At 39.4% G+C, this 16,748-nt stretch overlaps 1 protein-coding gene and 1 pseudogene across 1 annotated transcript; one reads left to right on the top strand and one right to left on the bottom strand.

Moving 5' to 3' along the window:
* Nucleotides 1-561: 561 nt before the first annotated feature.
* Nucleotides 562-1,092, bottom strand: LOC120293828 (uncharacterized mitochondrial protein AtMg00820-like). Its single transcript, XM_039313597.1, has one exon. It carries the CDS (start codon nt 1,090-1,092, stop codon nt 562-564), a length of 531 nt encoding a protein of 176 aa, XP_039169531.1.
* A 12,002-nt stretch (nt 1,093-13,094) lies between these two features.
* On the top strand, nt 13,095-16,748 carry LOC104446761 (annotated as a pseudogene).

Raw genomic sequence — 16,748 nt, 5'->3', positions numbered from 1 at the left:
AGTTCCTTTTTACATATCGCAACACCCGTTTTAACGGTTTTGAAATCACCATTTGTAGGAGAATGCATTTTCGATAGATATGATTCACTTGAATAAGAGATGTCCGGCCTTGTAATTGTGAGATATTGTAATCCACCCACAAGACTTCGAAAAGAGTGAGGATCATGAAAAGGTTCCATGTCTTGTACCGTTGGATGAGTTTTGATAGGCAATGGGGTCTCAATCGAACTTACTATCTTGCATTTCCGCCTTCGCAACAAATCACCAGCATAATTAGATTGGGTTAAAAATAGATTCGGACCAGTAAACTTGGCTTCAATACCGAGAAAATAGTGAAGTCGTCCGAGATCTTTCATAGAAAAATTTCTGCTTAAAGCTTCTATTAATTCCCAAGTAGAGATGATGAACTGCGATCAAAACAATATCATCAACGTATAATAATAATACCGGTGTGCTGACCCGTGTGAAGAACAAATAACGACGGATCGGTAGAGCTGCAATGAAATCCCCATTCCAACAAAAAATTGTTGAATTTTTCAAACCAAGCTCGCGGAGCTTGTTTTAAGCCGTATAATGCCTTCTTGAGTAAACAAGCGAGTTAGGCATCGTAGAACTCACAAAGCCTAGTGGTTGTTCCATAAACACTGTCTCATTTAATGACCCGTGAAGAAACGCGTTCTTCACATCTAGCTGATGGATAAACCATCCTTTAACAATTGCCACGGAGAGAACAATTCTCATGGTTGCCTGTTTAACCACAGGACTGAAAGTTTTGGCGAAATCAACACCTTCCTCTTGATGGTACCCCTTCGCCACTAATCGTGCTTTCAGTTTATCAAGGTTTCCTTCTGCATCCAATTTGGCTTTGAACACCCACTTACATCCGACGATATTCATATCTGAAGATCTTGGTACTAGCTCCCATGTTTGATTTAATTTGAGAGCCTCCAATTCATCTATCATAGCTTTCCTCCAACCCGGATGACTTAGTGCTCCTTTAACTGTTTTCAGCTCCTTTGGAATCTCACGGGCTATGGAGAGAACATACTTCGGATTGGGCTTCCTTATTCCTGATTTCAACCTTGTTTGCATCGAGTGAGTAGATTCTTTGTTGAGTAGATGGAACTCGGTAAATCACTTGAGACAGAGACTATTGCTTCTTCATGTGTTTCACGATCTATACATGGTTCTTGTGAACCCAACCGTGGTTGCTGCACGTTTGTCTCATTAGGTGGCTCATAATTTTGTTGTCCGAGCTGTTATCATCAAATAGAAATCCGATGCTCGGATGTTGTGATATTTTCCCTTCACTCATTGTTGTTCAGTTGTCTAGTAAAGAATTTAATCCCCTATAACCAAGTCGATACAGCCGTGAATGCCCCGAAAAACAGTCCCCAATTTATCGAAAATGGGAATCTCGTCTCATCAAATATCACGTGACGACTTACATATACCCTTCCTGTTGGCGGATAAAGACATCGATAACCTTTATGTCTTTGACTATACCCAAGAAAAACACAGGGCAATGAGCGTGGATCAAACTTTGTTGCACCATACGGTCTAAGGTGTGGATAGCACTCACACCCAAAGACTCGAAGAAACCCATAGTTAGGCTTTTTACCAAAGAGCTTACCAAACAGACTACTCATTCCTAACACTGGTGATGGCAGCAGATTGATGAGAAATGTGGCAGTCAGAAATGCATCAACCCAATAAATCAACGGTACTCGTGCATGATAGAGCATAGAAAGACCTAACTCAACGATGTGCCGATGCTTCCTTTCGGCATTTCCATTCTGTTCCGGCGTATATGGGCAGGAGACCAACATTTTAATTCCTTTCTCATTCAAATGATTAATAAACTGGCTGCTATTAAATTCACCTCCGCCATCACATTGGAAAGATTTAATTCGACTTTCAAATTGGTTCTCAACAAGATTTTGGAACATGATAAAGATGGAAAAGAACTCAGACTTTCTCTTCATTGGATACACCCATGAGAATCGTGAAAACTGTCTATGAAGACTACATAGAATTTAAACTGCTGAAAAGATTCTCTTGGGGCGGCCCCACACATCACAATAGATTTTTTCAAGTGGTTTACTAGCTAGAGACTCTGAGATATTGAAAGGCAACTTGCTACTTTTTCCAACCTGACAACTTTCACATATTCTCTTTGTCACCTTCATAGATTTGATCTGATTGTTGCTCTCCAGAAACTTTATTATTTGAAAGTTTGAGTGCCCAAGCTGAAGGTGCCAGACTTCACTACTGGCGATCTGCTGTCTTTGAGAGTACCACACCTGTGTTTGTGCCTGATTTACCTTGTAAAGGCCCCCGCATTTCTTTCCCAGATTGATTATTGAATCCGTCAGATGGTCCTTAATAGATACACCAAGTTTATCAAAGATTAGTGAGCAGGGATAATCATCAGTTAACTTAGACACCGAAATTAAGTTTTCTTAATCTCGGGACCACAAAACCTCATTTAAAGGAAATGAATGTAGTTCGGTAGATAATGATGTTGAGCCAATATGGGTAATGGGCAAACAAACTCCATTCCCTACCATTACCTTGTCGAACCATAGTAAGGAGAGAAAGAATTGAGATTACAGTCGATGATGTGATATGGTTTGTTGCCCAATCCGGGAACCAATCTCCTCCTTGATCATCCTCCAAGTGAAAAGCAGCTAAAGCATTTGGTATCAACTCACTTTGATAAGAATTATCAAAGCGATACCAGCAACGTAGAGCGTCATGTCCTGGCCTCTTGCATATCTGACATTGAAGCTTCGTATTATTCACATAAAACTGTTTGTTCGAAGCAGAATTATCACCCACAGGCAGATACTCCTTTGAATCAGCAACCTTAGTTGGAGTGTTTGTATAAGGTCGAAAGCCTTGATTCTGATAAGGTGAATTTGGTCTGTAATTTCCACCAGATTGATAACCACCAGATGAATCACCAAAAGTTATTCCCGGATAATTTCGAACCTCCTTCCACGAAAACCATAGCCTCTTCCTCTATTGTTAAACCTGCCATTCTTTCCTTCAAAACCCTGTTAAAATTTCTTTGGCCAGCAAAAGCAAATGTTGAATTAAATGAACCCAAATCAGCCTCACTACTTAGTTTGGACTGATCAATCTTTTCACCAGTAAGTGCCAAATTAAGGTTTATTTGATTCGACAAATAATTTTGATGTCGCGCTTCATATCTCTCGAGCTGAGCAATAACGTCTTCGTAGCTCGGCTCGGGTTTGAGACAATACATAGTTGTCTTAAACGTCTCATAGTCACTTCCGAGACCCTCTAAAACACCGAAAACCTTTGTGATTTCATCGACCGGTTTTCCGATCGCGTTTAACTGGTCACAAATCAATTTGAACTCACGTAAATACTCGGTTAAGGGCCTATTACGCTTTGACAAGATTGAAGCTTACCCCTTAATTCAAATTCTTTGGCCACAGATCTCGAGTAAAACGATTACATAATGTATTCCATACCTCAAAAGCCGATTCAATACCGATTATGAGTCCCAAAGACATCCTCGGACACGGATCTAGTAATCCACGATGACACAAGTTGGTCCGTACGATACCATTGCTGATACTCTGGATTAAGGACATCTTCAAAATTTTCCCCTTCCGTGCGTAAGATTCTCAATGGTGGAGGTTGAATTTGACCATTGATGAAACCCAATAGATCCCGGCTTCTAATGAAGCGAAGAAATTGCGTCGCCATAGAAGGAAATTTCCTTCAGAAAGTTTGATAGTCACAAAGTTTGAGAGATTTACGTGTATCGGGTATGGGTATCTCGATTTTGGGTTTTCGGCCATGATTGTGTAGATGAAGAATAGATGAACTCAAGAAAAAGATGAAGACAAATATAATAAAACTGGCTCTCAGTATATGGCTCTGATACCATGAAGAAAATAAGAGGATTCAAGAAAACAACGATTCAAAGATAAATTTCCCAAGAGAAAAATGTTATTCACTGAAAGCCATAATACATTCTATCATTCTACAATACATAAAGCTATTTATATTAAGAAGACAACTAAGAAGACAACTAGATTTCCTATTCTATAATTCAAATATCTAATCTAACAGTTATTGACTGGATAATATCTAATCTAACAGATTGACTGGATCAATTTCTTTGCAATTGGAATAATCGAATCGAATCATATCATATCTACCACTCTAATCTAATCTTCCCGATAGCAAAATCAAATCATACTCAAATCTAATCTTCCGATAATATTAAATAATATTATCAATCTTATCATGAACTACTCTTATTGTACGTGCGTTCTTTCCAAATTAACGAATCAAGATGATTACCGATGCACCAAGATATATTGCATTCGCTTTCTTGATTTCAGGCCTGATCCTCTTCATCCCAGATTTATCTTCAAGAGGCGAGCTCTAGTAAGGGCAATTACACTGCTTTTAGCAAGTTCCAAAACAACCTCTACAGCCTCCTCAACAGGTAGAGCTTCACAATGAAGGAAGTGTTAACTGTTTCTACAACATGACAGAAGAAGAACATTTAGACAGTTTATGGTCTCTTCCTCTGCAAGTGAATCACATGGAAAAGACATCCAAAGTTTCTACTTTTTAGTAATACATTTCAATTCAATCCTTATAATCTTTGGAATCGGCTCACTTAGTACTGGGATTTATAATGAACCTCATGTGTTGGTCTTAATTGAGATCCTCTAAAAGTATGGTGATCCAATGCCAACAATTTGGCTAATACTATCCAAACTTAAGTGACTACTAATGCAACTTTCCTATCCCTTTTTAGAGGCTATGTTGCCGCCAATCTCTGTCAGTCTTGCATCAAAACAGCTACCGGCAACATCTTAGAATGATGTCCAGAAGAGAAAGGGGTGACCATAGGATACGATGAGTGTCTAGTGCGCTGCTCTAACAGATCATTCTTCTCTATCATGGAGTCAATGCCGGCTTTTTCAATGTACAACCTTATGAAAGTATCAGGTCCCAACCAGTTCCTCTCGGTTGTAGGGGAAACTTTCAGGAAAGTGATGGACTCGGCAATCTCCTCAGAAAGCTTATTCGCAACCATCAATGTTAGTGTTTCAAGTTCAGCGAGCTTGTATACACTTGCGCAGTGCACCCTTGACTTATCAGAGTCAATTTGTGAACAGTTGCATGGCTGCTGCAATCGCTCATTTTCCTACCTTCATTAGCGATGGAAAGCAAGGTGCGAGAGTTCTTCTGCTGAGTTGTCGGGTGCAGTTCGAACTGTATCCTCTTTATGAGGAAATTAGATGACAAGCAACAGCACATTCTCCAACTAACAAAACCAGCATCGATTCCGGTACTAGAGGTATAAAAATTGTATAATGCTCAAAACGTGCATTCAATTTTCATGGTAAGCATATAAAGGTACTCATTATAAGCTGTTTTGTGTATCATAATGTACTTCACTAGCTTTTACGATCTAAACTTTGATAATTCTCTCTAGCTTTCTCTGAGTTCCTGTTACTATTTATGCCTAGTGAGAAAAATCTGCAGACTAAATTCAAGGAATCACTTTGTCTTGATAGGGGTGAAACAAACAAAAGCTCCATGGATTGCAATAGTTAGCTCAGTCATTGGATCGTGTTTGCTCTTATCCATCATAGGTTCATGCATTGTTTTAAACAGGACAAAGAGATTGAAGAAAGGTATATATGAATTCATCTTGCTTGCCATTAGAGGACCATCTTCTAAACTTTACCTTATGAGAGTAACCTCTTATACTGTCAGAGAAGGAAAACAGCCTAGAGGTTCAGTTACTGCATCTGAGACTAGAAATTGGAGTAGAGTTTTAAGAGGAAAACTATCGAGGAGAAAAGCCAGTGGATCCTCGAGAATTCACTCTGATATGATTAGACGTTATACGCGCAGCCACCAGGAACTTCTCTGACGAATGTAAGCTTGGGGAAGGCGGGTTTGGTCCTGTATACAAGGTAAGCATTTCGGTGACTAAATACTTATTTATTGGGGGGGGGCTTGGGAAATGTTGAATGGAGAACACAATTTCCTGAAGCTCTGGTTTTACACCATCCCAGAACACACTCGGACCACCATCCTTTGCTAGGTCATATTTTGTTTTGAATTGTTAGCTATTCTGTTTATTGGATGCTTCACACCACATGCTCACAACCTGTTCGACAGGATGCCTAACTCAATCGTGGATAGTTAGTTCCTATTGCATTCTGTTTATAAACGTTTTGATGTCCAATTGATGTCGGTTGCGTCTTGCTGCATTTCCTGTACGTAGTTCGTTAATATGCAAACGGATTGGATATATAGGTGATGTATGTCGAATGCTGTTCACGAGTGTTTTGAATGTATCGAATCCTGTTCATATGTGGTTGTGCATGTCAAATGATGCTCATGCGCGTTACTTTGAGATCGTGAGGTGCTGAAGGAAAGAGAAGAGAATGCGGGACGTTATGAATTAGAGGTGAATTTGAATGAAATAGGCTTAGTTTGACTATTCTATTACATGCTCAAGATTATGGGTAGTGTCTAATTTCTTTTTTAGGGTTCAAAGCATGTTTACAAATCACTGTCAATGTACAATTTGCTTTACATCTGCCAGACATTGCTTGGCATTTTTGGACATACTTCATTGAACATGATTCCTGACGAATTTGGCTTAATTTAATGCTAATTTACTTGTTTGTAAATAGAGGCTCACATGTCAATAGTTTTTAGGTACTTTTAAGCATGCTTAGACCTTATTTTTAGTTCCAGTTCAGGACCGTGCTTACTAGGTGTTGCTGGACCGTGCGTACTAGCAATGTGGTCTAATATATCCATGATATGGATTTTTTTGTGGCCAGTATGATGACATGGAGTAAGTTATAAATATATATGAAAAGAATGAAAAACAAGAACAAGCGCCACCACACACCAAAAATTTTGTATGTTCCTACTCACATCCCATTTTTATATGTAATCCAAGAATTTTGTGCAGCATCCTTCCTTATTTTTCTTACAAAATGACAGGCATGGAAGTTGTGATCTAAAGATTGAGGGTTGGAACTTACTGATCTATCAATTAAAGAGTTATGTGATGGACTTCAATTGCTAAAATGCATACACATTGGTCTATTATGCATTGCAGAAGATCCGGCAGACTGACTGACCGTGTCATTTGTGGTTCATATGCTAAGAGACGGCAGAAAAACAACTCAAGTGTCATAACTTGGCACGGAAGGACACTTAAATGACATATCTTCGAAAAGGTACACTTAAGTGCCAATTTCAAAGTTAAATAGAACACTTAGGTGCCACTTCGGCGAAAATCCGGCCAAATGGTTGACATGGCAATTTTCCGGCGAGTTTGGTCCAAAACAACATTGTTTTGCACGCTGACGTGGCAAGAAAATGCAAAAATGACGCAGTTTAGTGTTTGATGTGTAAATAATAATATAAAAATTAATTTAATTTAATTTAATTTTAATTTTATTTAAAATATTCTAAAAATTAAAAAACTAAAAAAAAAAAAAGGGGAGGCCGAAGGGGGCGGTGAAGGCCGAGCCCTCACCATCGCCACCTCCCCACCGTCGCCGGGAAGGGCCGGCGACGGAGGGGAGAGGGTCCTCGGCCGACGACGGCGAGGGTTGCGAGCCCTTGTCGGATCGTGGCGAGGGCCGCGACCCTCGCCGCCTCCCGGCTGGCGTCGGGAAGGGTCGGCGACGAAGGGGAAGGTCAACTCGGGGTCATCGAGCCCTAGCTAGGGGCCGACGACGCCCCCGACCGGCGGCGAGGGCCCGCAAGCCCTCGTCCGGATCTGCGGCCATTCTCACGGCCCTCGCTGCAATCTAGCGAGGGCTCATGGCCTGCCACCGGTCGACTAGGGCGGCGACCCCGGCCGACCTTCCCCCTTTATCGCCGGCTCTTCCCGGCTACGGCGAGGAGGCGGCGGCGGCGAAGGCTCAACCTCGGCCGCCACCTTCGGCCTCCCTTTTTTAATTTTTAATTTTTAGTTTTTAATTTTTAGAATATTTTAAATAAAATTAAGTTTAAATTTAATTTAATTAATTTTTATATTATTATTTACACATCGACATGAAACAAAGATTGTTTTTGCATTTTCTTCTGCCACGTCAACATGCAAAACGACGCCATTTTGGACCAAACTTGCCGGAAAATTGCCAAAATCAGCCATTTTGCCGGATTTTCATCGGAGTGGTACCTAAGTGTTCCATTTAACTTTTCAAAATTGGCATTTAAGTGTACATTTTTGAAGTTATGGCACTTAAGTGTCCTCTCGTGCCAAGTTATGGCACTCCAGGTGTCCAAAACTCGCTAGGAGACGATACTATCGCACTTACCCGACCATCGTAGTCTACATTCTCGGTTGGGAGATATGTGAAAACACTTGATTCCATCGGCCCGATTCACAAAGCTTCCACTGTTAATGAACTAACAATTGCAAATGTTTCACCTAGATGACTAAGTATCATCAATCCTCCTCCAATTCATTTCTGTTTTATACGATGGTAGGTAGAATGATAATTACAGTGTGTGATCTCTTTACCATTGTGACTGCCATTTCTAAATCCTTTCTAAATCCTTGATTTCCACAATCATCGATTAGTAATTGTAAGGTTAAAATGCCCGATAGTTGGCATTTCTATCCAATTTATCACTTTTGTTCTATCATAATTATACATATACTTACTTGAGATATATATATATATATATATATATATATATCAATTTTATCCCATTGATAAATTAAAATATAAGCATATATAAATTTGATAATTTACCTTTAGTATATTCATTGAAATCTAATTTGTGATGAATATTAGAATTAAATACTACATAACGCATGAGTAGAAAGACCTGAATTCAAATCTCTCTAAACCCCCATGTACCTCTTTTACTTGCCAATGTTCCGCCTATGCATGTGGAGGAGTTTTAGATTATTCATACATTAGATGACGTCTTCATCTAATAGTTTAGAAAATCATTCAAAAAGTCTTACACCTATTGAACTTTTGTTAATTCAATCATAGATATTTTTACCTTTTGTCAATTGAGTCTATCCAGCTAAGTTTGATAGAAAATCACTAACATGAATGCCGGATGTCTTATGAGTCACTTGAACATTTTAAATAATATTTAATAACTTTTTATTTTATCATTATTATTTTTTAATCCTTCCCTTCCTTTTCTTTTCTTTTCTTGGACCCAAGTTGGCAAGGGTATCACGGCGTTGCCCCAAAAGGGGAGAGGGCGTCGTGGCCTTCCCTTGGGGCCAATGCCAACAAGGGTCACCATGCCCTTGCCTTGCCTTGCCTAGATTTGGCATGGGCAATGCGACCATTGCCGAACTCTTAACCCTTGCCCACTAGCTGGCAAGGGCCATACACCCTCTCTAGCCCGAATCCAAAAAACGGTAAATAAAATATAAAAAGAAAACATTATTAGAAATTTAATAAGATGTTAAAATATCATTAAAAAGAAATGTCTACATTAGCATCAGCCATGCCATGTAAGATGTTTGGCATCTACGTCATTCATTTCTGGCCAAAATTGCCCGAGATGGGTTCAATCGACAAAAAATGAAAACGTTTATAACTTAATTGGCACAATTAGAAGGTTTTAAATTGAATTGGCAAAATCACAATAGGTTTAGGATATTTTGGATAATTTTGTTCACAAAATTCATAATTAATGACCTATTTTCATTTGATATAATTAAGTAAAAAGAAAACAATGCGTAATGCCAAGCAATAGTATCAAGTAGGGGTGTGCAACCAAACTAGTTCTACCTGGGAATCGAATCGGACTGCCTGAAAAATAGGTCCACGAATCGGTTCAGGAATAGGTTCCAAATTTTTTGGGCCGGTTGTAATAGGTCTAGTAATAGGTTCCGAGTGAAAACCCACTCGGGAACTAGATTAGACTATCCTATTTTGGAACCGATTTTATAAGTTAAAAAGCCAAAATCCTAATTTCTTTTTCCCATAAATTCTAACCTTAGCATTTTTTCGTCATTTGTCCTTCCTCAAAGCTCCTCACCAATCTTTCCTCTTCCCTAATTAATGACCTATTTTCATTTGATATAATTAAGTAAAAAGAAAACAATGTGTAATGCCAAACAATAGTATCAAGTAGAGGTGTGCAACCAAACCAGTTCTACCCAGGAATCAGATCAGACCGCCTGAAAAATAGGTCCACAAACCGGTTCAGGAACAAGTTCCAAATTTTTGGAACTGGTTGTAATAGGTCCAATAATAGGTTCTGAGTGAAAACCCACTCGGGAACTAGATCAGACCGTCCTATTTTGAACCAATTTTATAAGCTAAAAAGCCAAAATCCTAATTTCTTTTTCCCATAAATTCTAACCTTAACACTTTTTCGTCCTTTGTCCTTCCTCAAAGCTCCTCACCAATCTTTCCTATTTTGTAAAGTTTTATGGATGATTGGAGAATGGAATTTTATGATTTACGTTATATGTTACATGTTTGAACTTTTTGTCATTGTAATTGTACATGATTACGTATTCATATTATGGATTGTTGTTTATGGTGGATAGCGATTTCTGTTGTTCATCTTTTACATTGAATCATTTCGTTACTCATAACCTCATATGATTTTGCTACAAAAAAATGAACCCAAAAAAGGCATAAAAAAAAAAAGGTTCTCGAGTAGACTTTGGAACTGGACTAGAAAAACAAGATAGGTTCCAAAACCGATTTCAAGCAAACATGGTGGGTTACAGGGTCCAAAAACTTAGAACTGATTATAACAAAATACGTTCAGGTTACCTTGAAACTACCCACCTTGGAACCAACCACCCTTAGTATCAAGTAATGCATGCGGATTGACTCAGCAACGGTATTTGTCCACTAGACCTGCTCGTTGGCGCCCAAGGGAAAAACATTAGCTGGCCAAGCTCGCCTAGTGGAGAAACCTTCCTTCTTTTATTTTTAAAATTTCTAGCTAGGGAAAAAAATTAAAATAAAATCTAATTATAGGGTTTTGTGTTATATTATTTTATCTGTGAGTTTACTACTATTTTTCTCTCCTATATCGGAATTTTCGGCTTAATTTGTGCTACTAGTGTTTATAAAATCTATATATCATAGTAAAATCACTAATAAAAGGAAAAACACCAAAACATATATTAGCATTCATGAATGACCATTCATATATCTTTACTTTTGGAAAAAAAACAAAAACATACTAAGTGTTACTTTGAAAACCACCCTTCACATCAATTATCAATATGTCTCCTTTTACTTTGTAAAATGCCCGCTCTAAATCCTAATTTCTCACACCCACCCAAATTAGCCAAAACCAACTAAAAACTAAACCATTTAAACCTAAGCAGTATACTAAAATGAATTTTGCATGGAGGGTAATTTGCTCTTTTCAAGGTGGAGTTTTGCTTAGAGGTTATATGAATGGTTTGCAAAGATTGTTTATCCGTTGGGTCAAAAGTGAGGTATGTATTAAGACATATTTTTGTAAATTTTTTTAATAATAAGGGCGCAATAGGACTAGCCTCAAGCCCTTGCCCAGACCTAGCCCACCCGTTGACCAGACTTGTCCAAGCTCGCTAAATAGGCTTAAAAAATTTAGCCAACCCCATGCGTGAATCAGGTCTACTAGCGGGATATAGGCAAAAGTTACTAAATCTGACCAATCATATCTATCAAATCAATAAGGAAAAAAAATATTTTCTATTATCATTTGCCAACATATATTACAGAGAACATATCATTGTCTTTCAAGATGTAATTATATAAGAAAGCACAAAAGAAAATTGATACTCGTGATACTCCCGTTGAATTTGCACAAAAATTATGAACTTTGATGAATATTGCGTCGATCTTTTGAAACACAATTTCTTTCTCTAACACCTCTTACAAGACCCCATAAACTGGGTTGCTTGCTCAAAGCATAGAAAAACACATTTAGAAGAAATTCGAAAAGATATCCAGAGCTGTTCACATAAAAAAGGAGTGTTAGATTTTGAAGAGCGAAAAATCAACATTTCTGACCTTCAAAAACGTGGTGAGTTCTTGATATTGCTAGTATAAACACCTAGAGGGGGGTGAATAGGCGCACAAACAATTTGTCGATATACGGAAGCAACAGATTGAAATACGATCGATGTAGAGAGAGTAAGGAAGAGAAAATCAAACACAGGATTTATAGTGGTTCGGGCTTATTCCAAGCCTACGTCCACTCTTCCGCACTGACAACCCACCGGCTGGATTTCACTATGATCAAAAGAGTAGTTACAGCACAGCTTTGCCTTGATTCCACAGTGTAGATGTACTGCCACACCTCCTCAAGGTCTCTCACAAATATAGACTCTCTTTTGTATACAAGTATTCGCTCAAAGGATTTATCTAAACAAATAGGAGCTTGGACTTTGGAATTTTTCTATCGCGCACTCTTTTTAAACAACTAAGAACGTCTTCCTTATATACTCCTTTATGCCATCATACCCGTTGGCACTTTCCAAAGAATTCCTCCAATCTACCCGTTGGACGGAATCAATTAGGAAGATCGTTCGAGCTATTAAAGGAACGTGTTGATAGCCCATCAATCATGTTCGCCCATACAATCAGGATCTCGGTTTCCATAAGTAGAACCTTCCAATAATATTTAGACAATCATCGAATCTTCAGTCATTGAATCAATCTTGATCAATCAAAGGATTCTGATACGTCTTCTCCAGCCACAGATCTTCTCCGGATGATAAGGTTAAATCCTGAACAAAACATCTAGTTCGGGATAACCTTTCTTCAACGGATCGAGATCACAATGAGGATAGACTTTGAGTCTTGAGTGCAGTTGTCTGAAGTCTTCAGACTTTAACCAACAGAGTCTCTGCGACCTTCAGACTAGACGATGGAAACGTTTTGTCAACTTCAAAACTCTTCACGAGGATTTCTCCAACAGTTCTTAGTCCCGTGTCATCGTCAACAAACACTGGAGTTTCATTAGAGCATCCTATATATTTTTTCTACCAAGAACATATATACCCTTATTCCTTCGAAACAAATCTCATCAGGTATAATAGTCCTCCGCTCCCACACATGGAAAAATTCCTATGCTTCTGGATGACCCCAAAAGAATGTGTAGGTATGGCGATTCGCACTCGGGCCTTGAACGAGGAGGAGGAACATGCTTAGGATGACTCGTAACCATTGCCAAGTCTTTGTCGGATATTTTGGGTTTGACCCTTAGTTGATTTGTATCCATTGTGGGGACCAAACCTTCGGATGATCTATTTATATTTAGTGCTGGCCTCTATTGTCTCTTTGTCGGACCCCGTTTAACAACTTTTTTCGGTCTTTTGGGTTCCACCCGATCGTTGGGAGTACAAGCCAGGAGCGTGGGAACGTGGAAATCGTCCCTGTTGACAGGGGAACACGGAAATCGGACTAATTCGCCTTTGCTAACCCCGGCATCTGGGAGAGCAGCTACAAACTTGGTTCTTGATCAATTTCTTTACCTCGCCCTCCAGAAGTTGCTTATTATCGTACTCCTCTTGAGTTGAAAGAAAGTTCATGGCGGTCTTTGAATTACTCTTACTGTACTTGTGTTCTTTCCAAGTTCAAGAAAAAAAGATTATCGATGTACCAAGAAATATCTCCTTCGCTTTCTGGATCTCATGCCTGATCCTCTTCATCCCAGGCACTCCTGTGAGTGCACAGACATACCTTCAAGAGCGGTGCGGAGATAGGGGCAACTACGCTGCACATAGCAAGTTTCAAGTCAACCTCAGCCGCCTCCTCTCCAGGGGGCTTTACAACAAAGGACCCATTTACGGTTTCTACAACACGACGGAAGGTGAAGATCCCGACAAAGTTTATGGACTCTTCCTCTGCAGGTAAATCACATGCGAAAACATACCAAAAATTTCAACTTTCGAGTAAGACCTTCCAAATCAATCATTGCAATCTTTGGAATCGGTTCACTCAGAGGTAGGATTCATAATGGACCCGATACATTGGACTTAATCAAAATCCTCTACAAAGTACGGTGATTCAATGCCAACCGAAAAATTACTATTCAGATTTATGTGACTACTAATGCAACTTTACTATGCCGGATGTTGCTGCCAATCTCTGTCGGTCTTGCATCCACGCAGCTTGCAGCACCATCATAGAAAAATGTACAGGACAGAAAGAGGCGATCATATGATACGACGAGTGTCTCGTGCGCTACTCTAACAGATCATTCTTCTCTAGCATGGAGACAACATCAGTTATTTTCATTGTCAAACCTGCGGACGTCTCAGTTACCTTCAACTGGATTGTGGAGCAAACTTTCGATAAGGAGGACTTTGAGGTGGAAGTGTTGGATTTGGCGAGGAATGTCACGGACTTGGCGATCTCCTCAGAAAGCTTATATGCGACGATAAACCTTAATGTCTCAAGTTCAGTGACCCTGCATGAGCTTGTGCAGTGCACCCCCGACATATCAAAGTTAGATTGTAAGAGTTGCTTGCTTTATGCCATCAAAGAGTTTCCTACCGTTCTTAATTATAAAAGGGGAGGTGGGAGAATTTTTCAGCCAAGTTGTAATCTGCGATACAAAATGTATCTTTCTGATCAGGCACCAACTAACAAAACCCGCACTGAGTCCGGCAGTAAAGGGATGAGTTATGTAATACTCAAAATGTGCACTCAATTTGTCATGGTAAACGTATAATGGTACCATTCCGTCGTTTCTAATTCTCAATATAAGCTGTTTTGTGTATCACATTGCACTTGACTTGCTTTTACTATCTAAACTATGATCATTCTCTCCTGCTTTCAGCAAGTTCTCGGTACTATTTACACTAGGTGAAAATAAAAAGTCTGCGGATTTGAGGTTGTTTAGATGCAAGGAATTTCTCTTTCTTGACAGGGGTCAAACGAAATCCATGGATTGCAATAGTTAGCTCAGTAACTGGATCGGGGTTACTATTAATTATCGTGAGTTCGTGTATTTTTTCAAAGAGGACAAAGAGATTAAAGAAAGGTATAAGTGAATTCATCGTGCTTGCCATTAGAATGACCATCTTCTAACCTTTACCTTACGAGAGTAAACTCTTGGACTCTCACAAAAGAAAAACAGCCAAGAGGTTCTGTTACTTCATCTGAGACAAGAAATTGGAGGAGTTTTCAAAGGAAAACTCTCGTGGAGAAAAGCCAGTGGCTTCTCAACGATTATCTCTAATGCAATTAGACATCATACGCACGGCCACAGGAAACTTCTCCAGTGAATGTAAACTTGGGGAAGGCGGGTTTGGCCCTGTGTACAAGGTAAGCAATTTAGTGACTCAACACGCATTTTCGGGGAAATTGGAAAAATCTTCTAATGGTAGCAAACTGGCAGTCATTATCCATAGCATGAACTGAATCGGATTTGGTTAGCATTAGTAATTCTCAGATAGGGATCTCACTACTGACTTTACGCTATTTCAGGGCACATTAGCAGATGGAAAAGAAATTGCAGTTAAGAGGCTTTCGAGAACCTCAGGCCAAGGACTCATCGAGTTGAAGAACGAAGTCATCTTGATTGCCAGACTACAACACAGGAACCTCGTCCGATTGTTGGGATGCTGCTTGGAAGAAGAAAAAAAACTCTTGATATAATGAATACTTGCCCAACAGAAGCCTGGATGTCTTCCTTTTTGGTTTGAACATTAGCAGATGCAATGAATTTTTGAGCTAGTTAATTTTAGTTTTTTTAAGTTGAGTTCCATCTGAGTCTCTCATCTTTGACAGATTCGAATATAGGGCAATATCTAGATTGGAAGCTGCGCATGAACATCACCTGTGGAATAGCTCGGGGACTTCTCTATCTGCATGAGGATTCTCGCTTGAGAATTATCCACCAAGATCTGAAAGCTAGCAATATTTTGCTAGATGGTGAGATGAATCAAAGAATATCGGATTTCGGAATGGCAAGGATCTTCAGTGTAAATCAAGACAAGGCAAACACAAACAGGGTTGTTGGAACCTAGTAAGTGCCTCAATATCTTTGTACGTCCTTTAAATGTTTGAATGATCACTAGGCCAACAAAGGACTCTAATGATCAGCTCAACAACACCAGATTGAGCACATAATATTTCAGAAGTTCCATATAGAAAATTACTTTCTTTGTTTCTTACTTCCAACTAATTGCTCTTCATCACATAATTCTGGTTAGTGGATATATGACACCGGAATATGCGATGGAAGGACTCTTTTCTGTGAAATCAGATGTTTTTAGTTTTGGAGTTCTCTTGCTAGAGATAGTAAGCGGGCACGAGAATAATGGTTTTCATCTTCAAGAGGAGGGTGAAAGCCTTCTCACTTTTGTATGTTCCTAATCACCATCCTAGTTTAATGCGAAATCAAAGATTTTTGTGCAGCTACCCCTGTTTATTTTTCTTGCTATTTGACGGGCATGGAAGTTGTGGTCCGAAGGTCGAGTGTTGGAACTTATCGATCAGTTGATCAATGAGTCATGTGATGAAGTTGAAGTGCTGAAATGCGTACATGTTGGTCTATTGTGCGTTCAAGAAGACCCGGCGGATTGACCGACTATGTCACTTGTGGTTCACAATTTAGGAGGCGATACTATAACACTCAGCCAACCATCGCAGCCTGCATTCTCAGTTGGGAGAGATGCGAAGAAACTTGATCGTGTCACGCTCACTCAAGGAGCCTCAACTATTAATGGAGTAACCCTTTCGGTTGTTGTGGCTAGGTGA

The sequence above is a fragment of the Eucalyptus grandis genome, chromosome 5, assembly GCF_016545825.1.
Source record: "Eucalyptus grandis isolate ANBG69807.140 chromosome 5, ASM1654582v1, whole genome shotgun sequence".
Lineage (NCBI taxonomy): Eukaryota > Viridiplantae > Streptophyta > Magnoliopsida > Myrtales > Myrtaceae > Eucalyptus > Eucalyptus grandis.
This window is presented reverse-complemented; position numbering and strand designations above follow the sequence as displayed.

What these genes read in the sequence shown, in the direction of transcription:
- LOC120293828 (XM_039313597.1), bottom strand. Translation starts at nt 1,092, where the DNA reads ATGCAAACAAGGTTGAAATCAGGAATAAGGAAGCCCAATCCGAAGTAT.